The following is a 24,248-nucleotide window of genomic DNA, read 5'->3' as shown; positions in this document are numbered from 1 at the left end:
ATTTTGAACTATTGCAATAATTATATATTTTCTGTTTCATAAAAAATATATTTTCTCGAAATTGTAAAAATAATTGTTTTCGTCAGTTATGAAAGAATTTCTTATAAATACGTTTCTTAGTTCTGAAACGATCATTGTTTCATTTCAAACTGTTATTACACTTGTAAGGCTGATGTGCACAAACATGTCGCAGTTGTGTGTATTTATGTCAATGAAGAATATGTACCGTACTACATCCACAACTGACCAGCCACTAATATAGAATAAATCTTATAATAGTGATTATATACGTCCAATCCGCAAAATGCAAAAAATAAGGGTGCACCACAAATAGTTCAATTTCACAAAGAATAGATCCTTTAGACAAATGCTGCTCAGTAGATAAAATTAAACACATACAAAAAAATATTCTGTCGCTAAAGTATCCATTTACGAAATAAAGAGAAGCATCTGGAAGAATTGCGTTTTGTATGCAAAAAATTATAAAAATTCCAAACTAGTGATACATATCACAGTTATAAATGACTTTCACAAGACAAAGGCTTTAAAAAGAAATAATTTTAAAAAGAATTGAGTACCTATCCTGAGAAGCTTTAAAACTCGTATAAAAATATTCAAGTGACGAAAAACGAATGGGTTTGAATTTGTATAAAGTCGGAAAGTCAATCGGGATGTTCCCAATGATTTAAGCCAAAGGTCTAAACAAATAAGGTGTGTTTGAAAAAAGCACATTAAATCAAAACAAGGAAACAAAATTTTAAAGAACTTGCCAATTCAATTTAAAAATAATAAGTTTCACGAAAGAACGATTGCAGATATGGCTCACGGTCTGCAAACTGAGATTATCGCGAGAAATTATTTTTGCATGATACTGCATGGATTAAAAGTGCAAAATCAAATTTCAGTTTGTCAGAAATAAGTTTAGGTTTGGAAAATTTTTTTTGGGCGTGGGAGTGCAGAGGAAAGGGTGGAGGCCCTCCCTCGCAAACTTCTAAATTTTTTTTATACTATAATATATGTAAATATACAAGAATCATTTCAAAACTCTTATTTATTTCAAATTTTGTGCACTTTTACATCACTGCGCATGCTTTCTCTGATGCTCATGTATGTACCTGTACATACCCTGATGTCGATATAGAATATTTCTTAACCCGAAAATTGTCACTTTTAGTAGTTTATAACTTTTGTTTCTACTTGATAGCGACGATTTTAGCTTTTATATTCGAATTTAACACGCCAAAATACATAATATATTGTTAAATTTCAGCCAAATTGGTAAGACTGCCACCTTCCTTCATCATCATAATATCCCTCATCATTATCATCAAGATCGAATTGCTTTTGATATTTAAGGATGGACACGTGTGGATATTTTTCCTTCGCCTGAGCAACGAACGCCTGGCCATCACGCATGGCGATGGACCCGTCCCGCAGAACGTAGATTGTTTGTAGTTTAGGACACTGCTCAAGAATTGCGAAACTAGATATACCCCACAAGTATAATTGTCTTAAGTTTTTACACAGTGTCAGATCGTCATCGTGGACGTAGAAATTATTGGGATAGTACACAGAATTGAGATCCATCAAATTGACTTCTTCTAAGCGTTGACAGGAGGAAAACAATCTATGCAAGCTATGCTTATCGATTATGCAATATCCTGCCGGTGCGAATATGTTTCTGTAACAAAAGTCATATTATTATACGGTTTTTCAATCGCAATAAGAAAAACAACATAACCATTTCATAATGTTTGCAAGAAATGTAAATAAACATTTTGATAAAGAATATGTGTTTTAAAAGAAAATCTAGCACACACGTACATCTCCATCATTGTCAGTTTTCGTAAATTCTTGCATTCAGCGAGGGCATGAATACCTTGCGATGTAATAATATTGCCCGATAAATCTATTATTTCCAAGTCTGGACACGAATTTCTTAACTGTATTGTGATTGCGTCTAAATGTAATAATCTTCTATCATCGTGCGAAAAAGACAGCATGTTCAAATTTAAGTGACGCATCCGGCGAGTTTTTTGCAGTATTTTGCAAAGAGATTCAGCTCTTATACCGCACCATTCAAGGTCTAATTTCTCTAGAAATTCTAGATTTCCGAGACTCAAAACTTCTTGGTCCATTCCCTCCAGAGTACAATAACTGAGATCCAATACTAAAAAAAACAAAAAAAAAATGTATATATTAGTCACATACGGTTTATCTGTAATCTTAACAATCATATTTATTTATGTACCTTTCAAATTTTTGCATATCTCTGAAATTTTTAATATAGATAATTTGTCAACAAAATTGCAGCTATTTAATCGTAAGTGCGTTAAACCATCGCCGCAACTCTGAAGAAAGTTTACGAAATCCGGAGCAGAAATACAGCTCGCTGTAAGATCCAACTGTTGTAAATATTTACATTTGGATGCAAAATAAGACAGAATTTTATCATAACAAAAGGATGAATCCCTAGAGTACTCTTTTCTTAAATTTCGCAAGTTCAAACATTTAAAGAGAAAAGGATCCTGTGTTAAATTATTGAGACGTTTATTTACTTTGCTCATACGGCAAAACGACCTCATATCCAAGTATTTTAATATCATTAGTATTATTTCATCCTGCAAAAACAAAACAAAATTTTAATACATGAGATTATGTTGTAATAAATTATAACGAAAAATAAACTTCAAAAATATTTTACAGAAAACGCAGAAAAACTGTCAAGTTGCTCCTTGGAGTCTCCCGAAGAGAGTTTGATATCTTCTATAAATTTTACATAATTCCAATGATTTCTTAATAAAGGGTGATTCACATGTCCCTGCTTAGAAGATGGCACATCTTCCTCTCGAGATACTTGCTTGTGCGCGAGCTTACTCTTGTGAAAACTCGTTGCTACATCGCTGCAAATAACATTGAAACACATTTTCATTATTAAGTAAATAAAATAAGATTGAATATTACTTAATATCGACAATTATAATACCTTTTACAAATAACGCAATATTTAGGAAATTCCTTTTGAAGATCAAGTATATCCGAGTGTGCATTTTCATAATCACGTGTTGTATTATAAAAGTCCTCCAATAGATACATGTTCCAAGCATCTTTCTTTTGAAAGTCATTTTGTTTTTGTTCAGAACAACAAATACAATAACTCGAGCAAGAATGTCTTTGTACCCAAATGCGATGTAACAGTTCAGATAAACTCTCATCTTCAGGATTTTTAGGTAAAATCAATTTTGATGTACCGATCAGCAACACAGCATCTAGCTGTGTGCAAGAGTTGGATATAAATTGTAGTCTAAGCTTTTTGGTTTTAAACCTTTGGTTACGAGACCGTAAAAACGGGGAAAATATCCGTGATTCCGCATGTCTGCGTCTATAGGATGCAGAAATTCCGTAGAACTGAGGGTCTCCACCCCACAATGGAAGCCACCGACTCTCATCATCAGAATCTTGGGCCCAAACTTCAGTTACGTTCCCATAATTATATACTTCATATATAGAGACTCGGATTGGATATACAGCTTCATGAAATTCAAGATCTTCAAAATAGAAAATTTACGTATAACCTTTTCTTAACATAAACATTTTTCTTGCCAATATCTTGTTTATCAATTCAAATGTTACTTACCAATATCATGATAATAAGTATCTCTAAAACGCTGTGATGCAAAAGTATATGGCACTTGTTTCTGCCATGGAGATATTGAAATATCGAAATCATACTTCTTCTGTAATAAAAAGCAAAAACCCAATTATAATAAAGTGACGTCAAATGACGTCTTAATAACGTCTATGACGTCATCTTTGCTACTTGGGAAAAAGTACTGACTATTACCAAATGTTGTAGCATAAAATTAGATTGCGATTACTTTCTATAGAAATATAATAATTGTATAGAATAATAATAATTATAGAAACAATAATAATACAGATATAATATCAGGAGAGGATTATTACTATTCCAACCCAGAGCTGTGTTTCAAGTCTGACAATTTAGTCGGCGCGCAGTTTACCATGTAAAGTTGGAAAATATATAAAAATTTAAAACTTTAAAATAACTTTTGCGCATCATCAATCGCGTCTCAATTAGTCCGCTTCTTTTATATTCGTGAATAACAGATAATATCAGAAAATGCACATACGTACCATAAGAAAATTTTCATGGTTTGGAAAATTGCGAGGTGTTCCTATTATATTATTACGAATATTACTTATGCTAGTAGTATTCGTACAGTTTTTTGCGGATATATTGCTGTCCTTCACAAATTGATATATGAAATCAACATAATCCTCTCCTACCACTACTCTGTCAGTATAAGGATATTGGACATCACTATCGCAATGTGAAGAATGATAATTGGATGTCATGTTCTCTCTCTGAAAAAAGATAAAAAATATAAAGTAATAATATAATAAAATATAATAAAATGTAATTATCTTTGCGCTTTGTTAGCATGTCAAAATGCTATATCATAATATCATATATTTATTATAATTATACTACAAAGTATACTTATACTTACTTGTAAGAGAGTTTATTTTCTTGTTTCCACGTGTTGAAGCGGTGAAGGAAGCGTACCGTTTGACCACGTACGGCACGTACCACGTTGCGACAACATTTTTCCACTGGACCTGCTGGACCAGCCAATCAGATATATTTTTATTTTAAATCAGCCAATTGGTGACGTGGTCGATTGTCGTGGCCACTCAAGACGAACAGTGGTCACTCGCGGCACTATTTGCAGCTCGTTGTCGGTAAACAACGGTCTGTATTACCGATGATAGATACTCGGCATTTTGTGCAGCGACGATCTTTTTTTTCAAGACACGGAAGGGCTCAGACACAATTAGAAAAATAAAAAATAAGACAAAGGAATAAGGAATAAGGGAATGTCGCATCTCACTTCAGTACACGTACATTAAAGTGAGATGCAACATGTCTTATTTCTTTATCTTATTCCTTATTTTTCTCATTGTGTCTGAGGCCGGTATTTATTCTTCAAGATCGTCTTAAGTAATGTCTTAAGACGCTAATACGGCTCTGTGATTGGTTCATGACATCTTAAGATTGAACTTAAGACGGTTTTATGCTAGGTCTACAATGCGAGTCGTAAAGTCATGAGTCGTAAGAATTGACCAATCACAGTCGATTATTCTCCTCAAATTCGATTGTGATTGGTCAATTCTTATGACTCACGAAGCGGCGAAGGAAACCAAAGGGAACGTCCCGTATGACCGCGTTGCGATTGACAACATTTTTCCACTGAACCAGCCAATCAGATATTTTTATTTGTAATCAGCCAATTGATGACGTGGTGAATCATAGTGAATTGACGTGGCCACTCAAGAGGCGATACAAAAAATAATACAGGCAGTGACGAACAGTGGTCACTCGCGGCATTATGCGGCATTATTTGCAGCACGCTGTAGGTAAACACAGCGGCTCGTATTACCGATAGAGACCTTAACCATAGAGTCAACTGAATTGTGTGCAGCGACGATTTAATATATTTATTATAATTATATTGCAAAGATTCATATCTATATAAGTTTATTACCTTGCTTCCACGTGGACTAAACGTGTTGAACTGTTGAAGTAATGGAGGATTCACATTGCGTCCGATGTTCGACGATCCGACATCCAATAACAGAATTTATTATTAGAGACAAAAATTTCCTATTGGATGTCGGATCGTCGTACGTCGAACATCGGACGCAGTGTAAATCCTCCATAAGTGACGATACGAGATACGATAAATGAGACAGGCAGTGACAAACAGTGGTTGTTCGCGTCAGTATTTGCAGCGCGCTGTCGGTAAACACAGTAACCTGTGTTACCGACAGAAACTAGACATTGCACGAAGAAGTTGCAAAGGACGTTGTTAGATGGCGCCACATGTACCGTTTGCTGCTCAACCAGCTCAGTAAGAGCATTCGCGTGATGATCTGTGACCACTTTTCGACTTCAACGAGCGCATGTTCCGCGCGCGGCTTCTATTCGCGAACGACGCGAACTTGTTTAATCGAATTTTGTGCAGCGACGATTACGTATCATTATTCGTGAGAGTACGGAAGTTTGCTTTAATCGGTAAATAGAAATTCCAAATAAATATTTAATGATAGCAGCGAGAAAAGATATCATTCTGAGAAGGAGACGAAGACGATTCATCATTTTAGGATAACTTCAATCGAACTCCTGATTAATTTAATCATTGATAAACTTGTCAAGCAATGCCTGCGCACTATTCTGTTAATATACATGGGATTTTTTGTCGTTTAACATATAAGAAAGCAATAGGAATAATGATGCTGTCGACAAAATTCTGCCAATTGAATTAATTATCGTTTAATTTATCTAATAATACTTGTCATTCTACGAAAGTAAATAAAATTTATTAACATATGGACAGAAAAGATTTGGAATAATACAATTAAAAGTTTATTTTAATTTTGCCAGTTAATTTATTAAATAAAACTGTACTATTTTATTAACGTGGAACTGTTAACTTTTTGTTGTTCAATATATAGAAAATAGACCAGAAATAACAAATTATATGGTTAGAAATTTTACTTTAAGCAATTATTCTGTCGGTTGAATTAATCGCCGATTAAGATCAAGTAATATATATACACTATTTTATTAATCTTGATAGGATTATTAATATTTTTTGCCGCTTAAAAAAAATTACGAATGACAATTACACAAGTCATATAGTTAGAAATTTTGTTTTAAACAATTCTGTCGATAGAATTGATCGTCAATTACTTTGTCACGTAATCTCTGTACTATTCTGTTATTTCTGTTAACATAGATAAAATTATTGATTTTTTGTTATTTGAAATATGGAAAACAGGGATTAGATTAGGAATATGAAAGAAAAAGAAAGAGACGATGAATTGTACAGTTATTAGAAATTTTGCTTTAAGCAATTCGGTCGGTTGAATTAATCGCCGATTAAGTTAATCGGAGTTCGTCGAAGTTGCCCTTAGGCGTACAGACACAGCAATTGACGACACAACAAGGATCTTTCAAAGGTCCGTTTAATCACCTTACGAAATTACAAGGATAATTCGAAGCACATGCTTTCCGCTAACGAGGTACGTGTAGGTATTACGATCGGTTTAAATTTTTACGACACTGAATTACATAATTATGTATACATTATTTAACTGCATATAAACATACAAAAGGTTTAAAATTAATCATCGAGTCGTTGATGAAACATTCGCAATTACCGTCTCCAGCACCACGATCCGACTCTTCCGCGTCATTCGGGCTCGATAATCCTTCGTTATACCGGGTGAAGCTCGAAGCTTTATCGTGGTTAAAAAAAAAAAAGAAAGAACAATTCGTCATCCCGTAAGACTTAAACACCTATTCTCGTAGCACTTCCGAACCTGTCTTACCGTAAACGATGTGTGGCGTTGAAAATAACTTTTAAATTTATTTTTTATTAAAAAATACACTCAGAAGCAATCTCGTCCGAAATTGCTTCGAATTCACCTCGTCTCTTTGTAGGAACAATAGAACGAGCGAGATCGGTACGGATCGGTGAGAAACGAAAGCGGAGACTGTGCTTCGTTAATCACACAGAAAACGAACGACAATAGAGACGCGTTTGTATCGCTTACGGGATGACCGATACGTGCGAGCGTACGGATAAAGCATATACGCGCGACGTAACCCGCAAGGATGCTCTCCTCCACGCTAATAATAATAACTCATTCAACGAAACGTGGCGCGCATTACATCCGCAATTCGGCCCTCCGCCGCGTGCTCGGCCGCTCGTTTCGCGAGCGTTGCCGTAAAAACGTGATTTACGACCTCGCTCTATGCCGGCGCGGAGGGCGCCGGAAATGAGCCATCAATGAGACGATCGCGCGCCGGAGCACGCCGCTCTCACACGCTTCTCACGCAATTACATTGTTATATAATATATGTAACTGCGAATCGCATATGTTAGCGGGCGTTTATGCTATATCTTTTTATTGCGTGAAATTGTTACACGCGGAGAGCGCGACTCTCGTATTGCTACATGTAGATCGAAATAAACGCGTGATCGTCTCCTCGATTAGCGCCGCATCCTTCTGTTTCCTATTTTTTTTTTAGTGATACAAGAATCCGCATCATTTTATCAGAAATCGATCACATCTTTTTCTGCCGCGACGTACTATACATATCTCGATGTTTGTTCTCTCACTCTCGATTCGACGGAGCTCTCTCTCTCTCTCTCTCTCTCTCTCCCGCATTTTCCTCTTTCAAATAATCCTCAGCGTATAACGAGGGTTTTTCGCACAGAAATCCCTTCTGCGATACGCCGAAGATTCAACCCTCGACTGAAGCTTGCCATTCGCGACAGCTCGACCGCGCTCGTAATTCGGATTGAATTTCTTTTCAACAGGGTGAGAATTATTGCTCTTCGTTACACGATATGACATTGGTCGCGCGACATACGTAAATCGTAAATTATTTCGTCGAGTTCCGCTCGCCCGTCGCTTTTAGATGTTGCGTTCAGCACTCGGGACGAGTCAAGCTTGGTCATTTTCCCACAATTTGCAGCATTATTGAAAAACTATCCCGTTTCGTTTTTAAGCAATATTTCCAATACAATAGGGAAAGAAAATCAGTTATAAATACAAGAGCTAAAATTAATTTTGACATAAATTTGATATTATCGCATATTTTTTAGTTCTTTTATCGCCTTCTATAAATTGATGCTTATAATTAACGAATCTTCGATGAAACACAATTAATAAAGAAAATTTGTAAACAGAAATATATGTAACGTATATATAATATAATATAATATAATATGTAACATTTAAATATAATATAATACAAAAAATATATCGAATATATATTATGTAACGCATTTAATATACATATAATATATTAAAGAAAAAATTCTTTTTTAATAATCATGTTCGTCGCTGGACGTTATTACACGCTAGAAGTAACAGGCTATAGCTATTAACTCATATTGGTCGAGGAAATGCCATGAATTTCGTTTCAGCGTTTTAATAACGTCTGTCCGCGATTTACAATAATGCGCATAGAAACGCGATAGAAACCTGTGTGTATACATGGTTAAGCTACGAGCTCTTTGATCCCTTTAACCCCTTCCTAACACGACAACGTGTTAATATATATATATATATATTGTGATTCTCGGTACAGTAAAACACTTTTATCGAGATCTCGGATATAAAATGGGATGCAAAGATATAAATTATTTAAATCACAACAATTTGTCTATCTAAAACTACGTTATCCTATAAAGTCTCATAACGATATTGTATAAATATCCTACAATATAAAATTTACTATCAAATACGTAACGCACACAAATTTGTATCACATAATTTCCGTCGGTGAGAAATTCTGCGATCTAATTATATATTTAATAGTTCTATACACCTTTAAAGTTTATTTTACGTGAATACTTTTATTTACTCGCGATAAATTTACATTCAGTTATTTGAGCTACCGATTTAAAAGACATTTTTATATACCGAGAGTCTCGTAAAAGTATCGCGGTTTTTAAGAAGCTATTAGTTGATACAGCGCCTCTTTTAATCATGCATCGGAGATGCAAAATTGCCAGATAATCCCGATATCGAGCAAGAAGGGGTTAATACGATGGCTGCGTCGCAGAATCTCGGCCCCGAGTGTATTCGAGAGATAATCCAATTATTACAGTTTTTGCGATAATATTACTAATTTAATTATAATACGATATCTTTATTTCGATATAGTTTCACCGAGATTAATTACCCGCCTCAATAGAGAGATTTCCAATAAATTCGTTTAAATATATTTATCCGATATAAAAATCCCGGTGGTTTGCCAGAGGCTGACAGTAGCGGCTCTGCCGCTTTCTCATTTATAAATTTTCCCCGCATCTTTTCCCTCACGATTAATTCCCTCGTCGGATTTTATACCGATTCCGTATATCGTTCGTTGTTCCGTTGCACCGCATCGCATCCGCTGAACCGCTACGGCAACGAATGAAAGACACTCGATATAACGGGGCGAGACGTCGCGACGTCACCCGATACGAGAGAAGCGGAGTTGGTGGATCTCACAATCTCACGGATAACGACGGCCGGAAAATCGACTTTTAGCTCGTATATGCAGTTAAACAATCGGACCAAGTACAACATATTAGGGAATTAATTAATTAGTTACGCCGGGCGTCTAACGGGGCGCCCGTTTAAAAGGTACGAGAGAGTGAGAAGCGACACGAGAAATTCGTTATCCTTAAAGTTCCTATCGAAGTACGAGGAAAGAGGAAAGAGGAAATGGCAAGGGTAACCACAAACGGGAAACACATACACGGTATATGCTATTACAAACAAAATAATAAATATCGTTAAACGTTAATTACAAATCGGCCCAGGAGCGGCAACGATTCCGAGAGATTCGGTGCCGCCTCGGGTTTTAACAATTTATCGTAGACATCGATAACGATAATTTTTTTTGTTTATTAAAAGTGTTACGTGTGCGCGTGTGAGTGTGTGCGTGAACGTGAGTGCGCGCGCATGTGTGTGTTTGTATATGTATCTCTGAATACGAGTATTTCGTGTCACTTTCGATCTAGAGCAAAGTCGACGAGAGGAAGAGTTGCTTTCTGACATTTAATTGAAGGACTTTTTTTTTCTTTCGGCGTTGAAATTAAATCGCGCGTAATAAATGTATTGTTTGTCGATAGATTTCAATGTATAACAACAAGTCGTTATAAAAATTTAATTGTGGAAGCGCAGTTGTGTGCTTAATTGATGCCCGGCTTTGTATGATATAACGTTAAGGTTTTAATTTAATTTTTTTTTATTTCTAAACGGTAAATCACCCGGTAAACTTCGCGCAACGCAAAATAACGTTTACAGGTTGTGTCAATTTTTCAAATAGAGTTCAGTGACGCACTTAGGCAATTGTTCGTTAAAAAAAAATACCGTTATATAGTGATGAAAAAAAAAACAAACGGATAAAGCCTCTAACAGAAACTGATTACCAACGCTAAACGGTACGTAATAGACATACGTGGCTAACGATGCTAACGATCATTATATCTCATTTAAAATACTGTCTGGTTTCGATATCGATGGAGAATAGCTTTTGTCCGTATTTCCGTTCGTATGTCGGAACATTAGCGACGAATAATCGTCAAGTTACGTTCCCTCTGTCGTTTCTCTCTACTGTCTTATTAAAACTTACGCGCTAGCTTGTGTATATATGTACGTGTGTACACATATGTATATAGATATTGTATATACATATATCAATTCTTTATATGTATATTATATATATAAGATACGGGTAAATGTATAATAAATTAATTATTAATCGTTATTAAACCTATGTACGATGCGCCATTAACAACTAGTGATATGTACTCGTTTTGAACTATAGCGTTAGTTTGATGCGACCCTAAGGTGGTTGCGCGTCGCCCTTCGCGAATCGAGAAGCAGTCGGGAAGTTTCTCGGCATAATGATTTCTCGGGATGAACAGTGAAATTCGACTTTACACGGCCGGTCCCGCCGGCCGTTCCCCGCGGAATGCAAATTCCGCGTGGCGCGCAGCGTCGCGCCGCGTTTCCGCACGTTTTATCGAATCAACCCTCGGCCGATTAGGCGTGTGCCGGCGATTTTTGCCGGGTCGCCGCGCAAAAGCCTTTTATATTCCACCGGAGGCCGGCTCTCCCGGGGAAAACGCGGCCGCGCCAAACGGACATGGCCGCGAGATGTGGCTTTTCTCCCCCGTCTTCTCTCCTACGCCGGGGTCTCTTCTCCTCCGTTTTTTTTTCGCGGAACGACCTTACTTTTTTGCCGTATGCGCGCCACGGCTCGGGGTCGATCGATATTTCCGCGTGTATTAATTCACGCTTTCCCGAAGGGAAACTACCGCTTTACGGAACAACCCTCTCACGGTTTTTTTTCCCTCCATTCCACGCGTTTCCGAAGAAAAAACTACCGAAAATTTTCAACAGGAAGCTTTTTACGTTTGGACCGATATATGGAGGGGTAAAAGCCATAGTGGTGTAAGTCGAATTTTTCAAAATATTGACTCGTGTGCATAGATGCAATTTATATATTGTATAGATTGCATCTATGCACACGAGTCAATATTTTGAAAAATTTAACTTACACTTTATGGCTTTTACCCCTCCATATATATATATATATATATATGTATATATATATATATAAAAAGATATATATACAAGCTTTTTACGTTTGAACCCGATGTACTTATAAAAACACTACGAATGAAAGAGAATACGAAAACACGTTCTGTAAATGTGCACGGAATGTCCAGCTTGATTACATGCTCGCCATAAAAAGATCGACGAAATGTTTTCTAAAAGTTTCATCTCCGCCATCTATATAGTCTCGCAAACATTCGGATACTTACATTTTCAGAAAAATCTTGCGATATAAGATATTTTGTTATCCCTCAACCCCCGTAACTTGTGCGATTGCTTCTCGATCGTTCTCGGTTCCGCACGGACACCTCGCTTTTGTGACACTCTTCTTTTTTTTTTTTCGCTTAATCCGGCTCACGTGTCGAGAAACGACATCGTGTACGCCGTACAGGCAATTGTTGATATGTATCGTTTTTTTTCTCTTTTAGCGTGGCTTATTGCTTAACGTATAGCTACGGTTTTGTAAATCTATCTTACGTCTATCCTTACGCCTTACCAGCGGCGCGCAAACTCGCTTTTTGTCATCCGGACAAAGAATACGGAAATCTCACACAAATCGCACACAAGTGACATGGTAAAATACTTAAATAAACGAGCGATCGAATGAGACCAACTAAATCCTTAACACTCTTTCTTTGGTTAACTATCTTTCCTTCCAAAAAAAGGATACTGGCCCCACTTGTCGCATTATTCACCAGTTTGATATAAACCGATAATGGATCGTCTCTCGCTGTTTCAATTTTTACCGTTTATAAAAATAGATTGCAGTGGTAGTAACGACATATTGCACTTAATATTGCGGGAACAAAAGTTACGATATGCTAATTTGACATCACAGGGAGAGTGGTAATATAATAATAATTATAAAGTAGACATGACTTTTCTGATATCTTAACATAATAATAAGTTATTATACTTACATATATTATTACAACATAATAATTATACGTTTCTCTTGGCAAATAAAGATGTGCAGCGTGCTTTAGAACATCGTATATCTTAACTTAATTCGATTTATACGTCTCAAAAAAATAACAAACCGGTCTAAATCGAGCTGAATGCGCATTAGTTTGTGCACCTCTGATACAGCATTCTTCGCGCGAGCGATATCAAAAGTTCTTACGAGACGAACAACTTGAAAGATAACAACAACGGCGTTCGAGTCATCGAAGAAGCTGTCATCTCGATAAGATATCTGATATTTTGTCGACAGAGCGCCGATTGCGCCCGCCACGTTCTCCCGTGGTACAAAACGGAATCTTATAGGCGAACAAAGAGCGCGCACGTATATACACTGTTCTTCCGCCATTTGTTCCTGATCGGAGAAATTTCCTCGGAGGATTACTCGCGAGATATCTGCATAGATACTGTTGCAGTCTACGCGGGGAAAAATGGTGGTGTGGTTAAAAGTCGAGGTATTAATAAAGCTCGAATTACAAGCAGCTGAGAATTGAAGATATTAGTCATAATCTAATGTCTGAATCATCGCCGATAAAGTTTGACTTCGAACTTAAATTATGAAAGCGGAGTATATTTAGCTACGGGCACAGGTTCAAATTGGAAATGTAAATTTTAGTTCGAGTTTACTACGCGGTAAATTTAGCGAGCCAAATATAGGGAAAGTCGGTTGTGAATGACTGTGGGGAAATAAATCGGCACGTGTACCGGAAGAGACAAAAATTTGTAAAATAAAAATTCAAGTGGAAACCCGGGATGCGAGAATCGAGCGACTCTTGCCGGCAGTGACGGAGCCGGTAGCTTCGCGTCGACTTCGTCTTTTAAATAAATCAGTGCTCTCCCGCGGGGGTGCACGATACAGACGATGAAGGTGAAGGGAAAAGGAGGATGGGCCGGTTGGCAAGGGGCAGGACGGGGGACACTCTCTCGTTGAGATATCCCCCGTCCGTGGTAGAAAGTGTACTCCACTGCCGCCGTTGACTCGCGAAAGCCGATAAGAAGGAACGGAAAGCAAGCGCAAGTTGCAACTCGCGCGTGTACACATTGTATCCTAGATCCACTACATGTCCCTCCATTCATAGATTCCTCGCTTTCCGGGGCGAATTTCTTTCTCGTTGGAAGGTTGCTGCTTGTTGATGTCTTTTGTACTTTTCACCTCCGACTTAGTCACCCTTGTATAAGTTTTTCATTTTTCGAATTGAGTGTCTCTCAGCGATTGAGTCATAAATTGAATTTTTGTACCATTACAAAGTGATGCGATCGAGTATTATTGGAAGGACTTGCACCGCATTGAATTATGTGCAATTTTTCTCGCAAAATTGCACTCGACGAGTATGAATTCACGCACAAGTTCGTGGCGAGCGCGACGCGAAGGAATGATTCGCGATTCCGATGATCCGTGGATCTCCCCGACGCGACGGTCCAAGGATCCGGTGATCCGAAAATTCAATGATCCAAGGATTTGTCGAAGTATAGATTCGAGTGATCCAAGGATCGTTGAGCGACCTTCTTATTCTACCCTTATCAAGTATGATATGTATTTTCTTTTTAACGACTAACGGCTAACGTTCCGAGCGCGAGAGTGCGTGCCACCCCAAAAAGAGATAATTGCATACACCCTCCTTGTTGACTCGTTAATGTCTTGGTTTCTTTCATCCTCCCGTGGTCTAACCTCCCCTTCGTGCTTCGGGAGATTCGAAGGCCTATCCCTGCGCGTCAATCTCTTCGAGAATGTTGTTATAAAAACGTACACACCGTTTCTAATTTAATTTTCATGATTATATTTATATATAATCTGACACCTATCATTCGATATCCTCTTTGATATTTTTATTTCTGGAGACGCAAAATTTTTTTAGGAGATACACGTGTATTTTGGTACTGGACGTTTATTATTTGTTGGAGATAAGTTTCGAGTTCTTACAAGTGGACGGGTCGGACGAAAATACATCTTTTTCTCTTGCAAAAACGAACTTCTTAATTATGCTTATAGATGGCAATTTTCCGGATTTAGCTGGTCCAATACCGTTTATAGTAGTAAAAGGCAATGATTTAACGGTAAGGAAGAAAATAGAGCAAACTGATCGTTGCGATCAATAAACGGGAACGAGTCGAAGACAAACGAAGATCAAGTTGCTCTCATCGATTATTTAGCAAAGGGCACATAGCTCGGTTCTTCTCGATATTCAAACGCACGTTCTCGAGTTGTGTATAAAGATCATCCAAAAACATTAATTTACTTCGTATCTTTTTAAAATGCGAATAAGAATTTATGTGTTCTAAAAACGCTCAACACTAAAATTTGAATTTTCAAACGTTCGAGTAATCGTCCTGCCGGAGTATTTCCGGTAAACGCAGTCGCGCGAAATGCGCAAACGAATGACCTTTGTGTCCGCTTTTCGGCCCGGCAATAGCGGGTCGAAAAATTTTTAAAGGTTCCGGAATCTAAAGCGTGAAAAAGTTTGCACGGGCAATTAATTAGATTTTTGCGTAGTAACAGCGATATTTTCACGCTTTTTCGCGTTTTTTCCATAGCTTCGTGCCGCGCGTCACCATTTTTACTTCCGCCGTGCTACACGAAAAAAAAATATGTATTGTTATTACGGACAATATTTATTCAAATAATATCACGTTATCACAGAGTAATAAATATTTTAAAAAACGTAATGTGTAATATAGGAACCAGTATTCAAAATCTTTTTAGTACGTTAATGCTTCTGTTTAGTCATTTAAACCGAGATTAAGAAAAAAAAAAAAACGTTGAAATGGCTAAAATAGCTTCTATCCTATATTGATCCGAAATCTATCGCGTGATTTAGCAAAACGATCGCGAATATTGCGATTCAATTTCGTCATTGGTTCGACACGTGGATACCGGGAGCATTTCGCGTGCATTATTAAGCCGCCATTCCACGAAACTTCTCGAGGGTTGATTACCGCGTTATTATTATCCCCCGAGACCCGAAGTAACTCGCCGTTCACGTCGGGTATCGCATAGTAATACGCGATTAAGGGAGAATCGATTCTGAATTTTATCATGCCGGTAGTATAACGCGCTCGGAGATACCCCGTATAGTCGATGCGCCGTAAAATTTCTTCCCTCGGGGGGTGACATTTTTTCTCCTCTCCCCCCCTTCCCCGTTCTTGTCTATCCTTACGTGATTTTCCTGATACGTTGTACAGTTTCCTATTTCCTTTCCCGGACTTTACCGGAGTGCCGCAGGTCGGTGACCTCCGCATTGAATATTCGGATTCACGGATAGTTAGATCAGAATCCACGCCCTCATAATTCCGTATAATTCCTTTACTCGCGGCGACTTCTCGAGATCGTTACGCGAACCCTTCCTTCCTGCGATACCTTCGTAGTCCGGCGCTTCTTCTTCCTCGACTTAAGTCGAGGCGAGCGCGGATGCATTTTGCATAAAATGCATATTCATCACACGCGAAAAGAAGCGCCTCTCGCGACCGTGTCAGGCTATTTCATTGTCCGGGTATCGGTATTAATGGAGAAGAAGGAACCGGAAAATATTTAAAAAGGTAGAAAGAGATATATATATATATATAGTGTGCGGAAAATACTCGGAAAGTTTCGGAGGATTTTTCTTGGACAAGAATTTTTCGCGAATAAATCGTCCGTCATCTTCAAGGCTAAATATCTCGGACACGGGATCGTTATTACACGAAAAGCGAGGAAATAGTTTGGGAAATGGTACGGGATACCTGCTACGGGGTCTTTATAAATTTCAGTGCTTTCGCGTGCCGCGCGCTCGCTGGAAAATACATATTCATCTCGGCTCCGCTCCGTAGAGGGTGCATCCGTAATGGAGACGAAAGGGACAAGAGGGATCCGCGGGATCTGCGTACATTTCGCTGGACGTCCACGTGAATGGCGAGCAATATCGATCAGTCAAAGCAAAGGGGTTATCCGGGCGCGGGCAGCTGTTTCCGAAAGACCCCAATTCAATTTCTACTTCCATGGCAGCGCGATGTGTGTTACATTTTATAGGTCGTCGGACACCTCCGGTGTATACGTAACAAGGTACATTACACGTTCGACATCTGTATCTCGCCAGGTGGCCGTTCCATGTCGTTTCATATTTCATCCGGAAGATGCGAAGGAACGAAATGACATATTTACAGAGGCTCCCGCGCTAACTTCGGCGTTGAAAATATTTGTTTTCGCGCGACACCCCGGCAAATGGCACAGGGCCGCCGTGTGAAATCCCCGTAGATTGACCGGACATCGACGAATGGAGAAAAAAAAAGAGATGAAAAAGAGAGCACCTCGCCCCCTCCCGAGAGGAAGGAGGGAAGGGGGGTTGTTAACGCCACTAAAGTCGGGGTGAATGCCCGAGACCGGGGCCGCGGAGCAGGCCGAGGGAGAATATCGTGATCGCGCGCGATGCGCGCCGGGGAATGAAACTTCTATTCGTTCCCTTGCAGTAACGAGAGAGACGGAAAGGAACAATATTTATCTTGCTCCGCTCCGGAGACGATATTTTTTCGCGCCGTAATTTTAACGACGGCCAACGGATAGATGATTCGGCGGGAGATTTATTAAAGTCGCGGTAATTTAATATTCGTTCACAAAGAGCTTTCGCTCTTGGCGATTCCATCGTCGTTGCCCGGACATTATTATAATCGAAAACGTAACTATATATCTGGCCGGCGCGCCAATTCTCATTCGAGAAATCTCTTTCTGCTCGCTCTTCGAAAATGAAAAAGTAGAAAGGAGACGATCGATCGGGCGATTAAATACCGCTGCGATCTCAAAAAAACGCTATCGCTCGTTAGAGAATGCGAAATTAAATGAAAAATATTCCCTCGACTGTTTAAACGAGCGTAACCGAGCGTGCGAGATGGTTAACGTGACCGCGGCTAACGCTTCTTAGCTTATCGAGCCGTGCCGCGACTTCCCTAAAGAAGGTCTGCAAGTTCCTTAATTAGGCGCGGAGGTCGGAAGTCGTAACGCGATCCCTTTCGCTCGTCACGAGGAGGAATATCGAGCGATATGTGCGTTTTAAAGCCGTGGAAAAGCGATTGCGTGTCACGCGTGCAGCACCGAACAAAACTCGCTACGGTTATTAGTCAAGGAAATTAAATATTCGTCCGCAAGATTATGCGGGGGGAGTCGCAAAAAGACCGATGGCGTGACGTTTTCGAATTCGTCCTCGGTCACGCCGCGGTATTAATCTGCTAATTGAAAATTTACTTGCGATAACAATTGCTCGCTCGTTCCGACTCTATCGATCCGACATTGTTCGAGAAAGCGTATAGAGGGAGAGAGAGATAATCTATCGGCGGGGAAACTCTCTCGCTCGTGTATTAATCGCGAAAGATTCGCATCCCGAGTGCTCTATAAACCCGTACCTAACCGGTGAGGTAATCCAACGAGAATCAAAGGTTGTTTGCGGAAATTACAACTTACACCGAATGCAACCGAGTCCCCGCAGAGAGAGCAGAGATTTGATCAAAGCGCGGCGTGTATGGCGAAAAGGAGGATCGACGACGACGAGACGCACGGGCTCTCTTTGAGGCCCGAATTGCTCGAGACTCGAAATTGCCGTTGACGAGACCTCGTCGGATTGGGCTTTCGACGAAACCGATGATCGAGCCGCGCAACAACGTTATACCCATTTGTGACGGGCGGGCAAATTGCAGCGACGAGGTAATTAACGAAGTCGGTGTGCGTAAAGCGGAGCTTCGCTTCTAAATAATCACAACTGTGAAAACAGATTAATAGAAATAAGCTCGGGGAGCTTATTCCGCTCCAGTACCAAGAATAAACGTTCTCTCTCTCCTCTCGTTGGAAATGATTTAACCGGCGTGAATCGCCTCCTTTTTGCTTCAAGCTTCCAAGTCGATGACACCGAACGTGTTCTAAATGTTCTAATTGCGAAGATATCGGATAATAGGTGTAGTAGTGCCTGTTCGTTGGAAAATAATCGCGGCGCAAAGAAAATTGACGCACTTGGCCTCGGAACGTCGATTACTCCGATTCCCCGAGATCTCCGGCCGCTGAAACGGAGCCCAGGCGATCGGTATTTATCGCACGAATTAACGCACGGTGCATTTTGCCGCGCATGCACGACTCACTTGCGCCGCAAAGCGGATTATTTATGGCAGCGCGCCGTATCCTTCCGAGAGAAGAGCCTGCTCGCTAAGCGGCAAGCTCTCGCTTACTACGACTCGCTTCTTTCATCTCCCTTGTTTTCCCCGCGTTCCCAATAACATATATATACTTTGTAATCGTCTCCAATCGTCGGTGATCCTCATCAGCCATGATCCACATTAAAAAAGAGGATTTTGAGAAAAATATAAAAATTTCCGTAAAATTGTTCAGGTATTTAATAATGATTCTCTCTCGTTATTACAAAGTTTAATGTGCCTTTCAAAATCCGCAAGCATATTGTATTAAAGCGTACTAGTTACGTCTCGCGACGTCCATCATCCTCGTCGACGACGAGTCAAATTATTAATTATCCCGGGTAATAATTAAAAGCTCTTTCAACGACAAAGGGAGGGCTTTTCGTACTGTTGTAATAAATTCATGATGGAGTTCCCGTTGTCGCATTGCTTTCGCTACACATGTGTAATACTCGGTCTCATTCGATAGAAATTTACTACGTATAAAGAACGTTACATGTTCAAGCTCCATCGGGAGATTTGGAGAATAATCGATTATAAAGATTTCTACGATAAAGCCTCGGCGAACCGTTCCGTCTATGCTGCCGCTGACGAGTTTATTCGCGGTTGGTCGGATTCCACCCTACTTCTCTCTTCGTGTTCCCAGAGGAACGCTTGCGCCAATATCCAGTGTCAGAGAACGATGGAGAAGAACGTTCGCGTTTTTCTGCCGGGAGAAAAAGAGAGAGAGAAAGAGAAGAGATAAACTTAGAGGAGACGGGAAAGAAAATATTGCGTTCGACTTTCTCTCTCGGTTTCTCTAAAAAAAAAGTAGACTGGCATAATAATTACACTCCTCTTTCTATACTTAGGGTAGTGAATCGTGCATGCGCGAGGCGCGATAAATAAAACTTACGATCTTCATGATCGCGCGAGAATCCTTCGCGTTACGTAATATCCTTAACGACATAAGCGATATAACAACTTCCAATGTGGATTATAAAAATATTCAATCTTTGTCATACGAACTAGTTAACCTATTGATATGTAAACTATCGATATGTAAAATTGATATGTAAAGTCACGGACCAATGTGATCCGCATGCCGCGCGAATCCACGAGGCGATCGCGTCCGTCTCGCAGATCCGCGTCTCTATTTTATTTTGGCCGGCGTTATTGTAACTTTTGTGTCAGTGTCTGTCTGTCTCTGTGTGTGCGCGTATGTGTATATGTGTATTCCTCTGTGTGCGCCTGTTTTGTATATACGCTTACATGTTTGATAATGCAATAACAAGATGCTCGGTCTCGCATGCATCCCGCTAATAACGGCGCCGGTATACTTTCATCGTGAAACATCAGCGCATTAAACCTCTTTAACGAGAATAAAGGAATCGATAATCAATAATGAATTACTTATCCTTGTCGGTGTCCCCGAAGAATATCGCTGATCGAAACGATGTAATGCCGAAGAGTCTTGGTCGACGACGTCAGTTCTTCGACCCGCGGTTAATTTCCATCGATGATCGGCAGCGATATTACCTTCTTCGGCGAGAGGACGATAGGGGATAGAGGATGATAATGTATTTGATTTTTGAACGATCATGCCCGCCGCTGGATGCACACGCGACTCGCGTCGCGTAACGAACGAGTCGGGACTTTCCACGATGGTTATTCTTCCGGCCAGCCGAGATCCTCACCGACGAGCTCGTAGAAGCGTTGATTGTGCTCGTTGAAGAACTTCCTCAGCTTTGTCACGACCATCGGACTGACGCGCGGATGACGTCTCCCCTTGCTCTCCTTCAGACACTTCTCCGAAGTCTCGTTCCTCAGGCAATAGAAGCCCTTGGTGTGGTTAAAGTAGAAGTTGTGCCGACCGATGCGCGGCTCTAGCCCGAGGAAATTCTCGATTCGGCGCAGCTGAGGTACCGGATCCTCGATCAATTGATCGCCATTCACTATGAGAATCTGCTCCCTGGGGAACACTTCCAGCCAACGATGCATATAGGTGTGATAGAGGGAGATGGCGACCGGTCTGTAGGACTCGTTGATGGTACCGTCGGGTCGCATAACAAGCTCCTCGAATGTACGCGCCACTTGCTGCTGCTGTTGCTGCTGTTGTTGCGGCGTGCCGTTGGTCAATGTGGACGCGGTCGCGGCGTGCGTGCGCAATTGCGTGTAATCCGATATCGCCCGGGTGACCGGCTCCCGCACGATCAGCAACAGCTTGACGCTGCCGTTCATCGCGCGGATCCTCTCGGGCACCTCGGGCGTCACGAAGTAACTGGGGCTCTTCTCGATGGTGATCTGTCCCTTGAAGGAGTAGGGCATCTTGCGGCGGTACCATTCCAGACCCTTCCCGTAGTTGTCGTCACGGTCGAAGAAGTGGACCTCGCCGGCCGCCTTCTGTATCTGCGGGTGCAGAAAGAGCATCTCCAGCAATGCCCTCGTGCCGCACTTGCGTACGCCGATTATGATGGCCTGGGGAAGATGGCGATTCGTGCGCGGGAAGTGAACCTTGGAGTTGGAGAAGATGAGGGGCGGCGACGCGCGTACCTGTCATAAATCCACCACATACATGGCAGTCTGGTACTGTCTGCGGAGAGACATTCGCGAAATGCAATTTTTGTTACGAGAGACACGTTACCTGAGAAACCAGCTCGACCGTGCGTCCTTCGACGGCGGAGACCGCGTGGAGGCTGTAAACGGCGCTGTCGTAGAGTATGTGGAAGGTGAGGAAGAGAGACAGCAGGGCGACCGATAGAAAAGCGACGGCCATTTTCGATCTGGATACGCCGACCACTAAAATGCAATCCGACGCGTCACCCTCGGCCGGCCTCATGGTGGAGCGGGGCATCCACCTGCGGCAGACAATCGAGAAACGCCTGTCTCGCCGGATATTCAAAAGTTTCAAAGTGCCGAGACTCAGTCGAGCTCGATTCTCTCGAGCACGAGCCTCCACTCTGAAAGGTTCTCAAAGGGCAATCGCGTTTCTCCCCCTCGTTTTTCCCTCCTCTTAGCACGCAACAGCGCCGTTAGTTACGGGCGACGTCTCTAATCTATTCTTTCTTCGCCGAGGCGCGGTAGGAATGATTAAGTCTCAGCGTGATCGTCGATTATTACAGTGCGCCGCGCACGCGGATACGATGCACGGATATCTCGCGGGGCGTCCAATTTACAAGCCATTACAACTCCCTAAGTCCTCTGCACGATCCGATTTATCGGGAACGAATCGGAAGGGAGGGAGGGTTAAAAGTAACGGATTATTTAACGCAGGCCGCAGGTTTATTTTCCGCGCTCTAAAACTCTAACTAAGCGAGTAGAAACAATTTTGGGCCACCGCAGTGGCTCGTGACCGATAATTATGCAGCTGATTGGCATTTACACGAAACGCTACGGTTGCCGGCGCAAATTTATCGCGGGAACGCTCGCGTGACAGACGAACAAAGCGGTTGTCAATGCCGCGCGCTCGCTAATTTCGTTCGCCATTGAATGCGGGCTCAAAAGGATCGATCGGCGGATTTACCGGCGATTCCACCGAGTCATACGTTAGGATTTCGTGGCCTCTGCCCGCGAACGATAAATCATCGACCCGCATGCTGTCCCGTGAGCGAAAAATAATGGGCGATTAAACTCGAACAATCTTACAAGACATTACGTTACTGTACATTACATATTTACGTATCTTTACCGGCGTGTATTATCGACAATCGTGCCGAGTCATCGTTTCCCACATTTATCCTCGCTGAAAGACGCACGTCTGGATTATAGATGACAAAAATTGATAACGTTCTCGACTTGCCCCTCCCTCCTCCCAGATTATATTTGTTAACGTTGCTCGAGGTGAGACATTTACAGCATTAGCGCAACAGGCATGTAAATTACATGTTCTCGCGTGAATAAAGATCCCACGGCGAAAGTCGTCCGCGGCGAGCGTAGCCCCCCGAAGAATGAATCAAAATTCACGAGTGACGAAACTTGTACTCGAGAGCTCTTAAACTCCGAATAGCTAATGAACTTCTGAAACGAGACACGGGGAGGACGGGGGGGAAGGCGAAAGGGGGGAAGATCGAGGAGGCGCGGAGGATCGATCCGGTGTAAATGATGCAGAAAGGTCGGTACCCCTGAGACAGAGCGCAATCTAAATTTGATGCGGCTGCATCTTGTATTCCGATGTAATGGCTCCTCCAACGTTTATTGCCCGATGCGCCTCCAGCCGCGTTACATCATCGGTTTCACGTTGATTTGTCAGAATAATCGAGTACGTATACCCGCGCGCGTTTCTCGTCGCGTCACTTTTAGTCTTAATTGCAGCTCGAGACGCAATTAGCGAATCTATCGCTAACGAAGTCGTGTTCTATCCTCCATCTTTTTTATTCCGTTTACATCTTCCCCTTCGCGTTCGATGATGTTACGAAACTGCGCACGTTCGAAAGAGATTGCGGGTATTTACGGGTGTTTGCCCGGACTTTCTTCTTTATCCGTAACTAGATACTTGATGTTACGAACGACTCCGCGCGTATCGCGTATCCACGCAGACGCTTTAATATTATATTTTTAACGAGCCCTTCTCTCCGCCCCTCGCTCCGCTCGCGAAATACGCCCGGAATAACATTCGCGTTACAGTCGACTCCCTATTGCACAATGGGAGCCATTTGACGCGCAAGTTTTCTAGCTAAAATTTGCTTTGTGCCATTGCGTGGCGCGGTGTGGCGTGGCGCGGCGCGGCGCGGCATGGCGGCAGGCCGAGGTGTTTCCGTGGGAAATACGCGGCCCGTGTTATTCGGACAAATTGCAATTTCCAGAGTTGCCTTCCGCGTCGTTGCGCTCCTAGCGAAGCTCGGCACTCACGACTATCGAAACGACTAGCTATTTACTTATTGCCGTCGTAGCGTATCAACGTGTAATTATACGGCCAGGCAAATTTACATAACGCATTAATGTAGGTAAACTAT

The 24,248-nt window shown here is 41.2% G+C and overlaps 2 protein-coding genes across 2 annotated transcripts in view; both read right to left on the bottom strand.

Moving 5' to 3' along the window:
- Positions 1 to 1,047: 1,047 nt before the first annotated feature.
- Positions 1,048 to 5,656, bottom strand: LOC112462216. The gene is made up of 9 exons (XM_025027860.1): positions 5,568 to 5,656; positions 4,533 to 4,644; positions 4,156 to 4,386; positions 3,638 to 3,737; positions 2,987 to 3,548; positions 2,705 to 2,903; positions 2,252 to 2,621; positions 1,825 to 2,170; positions 1,048 to 1,681 (listed from the first exon to the last, which is right to left on the bottom strand). Exons 3-9 carry the CDS (start codon positions 4,375 to 4,377, stop codon positions 1,267 to 1,269), a joined length of 2,214 nt encoding a protein of 737 aa, XP_024883628.1. The 5' UTR covers positions 4,378 to 4,386; positions 4,533 to 4,644; positions 5,568 to 5,656; the 3' UTR covers positions 1,048 to 1,266.
- Positions 5,657 to 12,199: 6,543 nt separating this feature from the next.
- LOC112462217 (heparan sulfate glucosamine 3-O-sulfotransferase 5) overlaps positions 12,200 to 24,248 on the bottom strand; it is a 39,881-nt gene continuing 27,832 nt past the window's right edge. Inside the window, exons 4-5 of the mRNA XM_025027861.1 lie at positions 21,941 to 22,154; positions 12,200 to 21,849 (exon numbers count right to left, since the gene is read on the bottom strand). Coding sequence (XP_024883629.1) covers positions 20,965 to 21,849; positions 21,941 to 22,154 — 1,099 coding nt within the window. The 3' untranslated portion in view covers positions 12,200 to 20,964. The remainder of the gene's footprint in view (positions 21,850 to 21,940; positions 22,155 to 24,248) is intronic.

This window comes from Temnothorax curvispinosus, unplaced genomic scaffold (genome assembly GCF_003070985.1).
Source record: "Temnothorax curvispinosus isolate PA1 unplaced genomic scaffold, ASM307098v1 QBEX01012062.1, whole genome shotgun sequence".
In the NCBI taxonomy this organism is placed as follows: Eukaryota; Metazoa; Arthropoda; class Insecta; order Hymenoptera; family Formicidae; genus Temnothorax; species Temnothorax curvispinosus.
The sequence above is the reverse complement of the archived record's forward strand: the minus strand, read 5'-3'. Positions and strand labels throughout refer to the sequence as shown.

Coding starts and splice junctions, on each gene's coding strand:
- LOC112462216 (XM_025027860.1), bottom strand. CDS start 4,377: ATGACATCCAATTATCATTCTTCACATTGCGATAGTGATGTCCAATAT. Junction 3,549..3,637: donor TACTTATTATCATGATATTG/GTAAGTAACATT, acceptor TCTATTTTGAAG/ATCTTGAATTTCATGAAGCT. Junction 2,171..2,251: donor GATATGCAAAAATTTGAAAG/GTACATAAATAA, acceptor TGTTTTTTTTAG/TATTGGATCTCAGTTATTGT.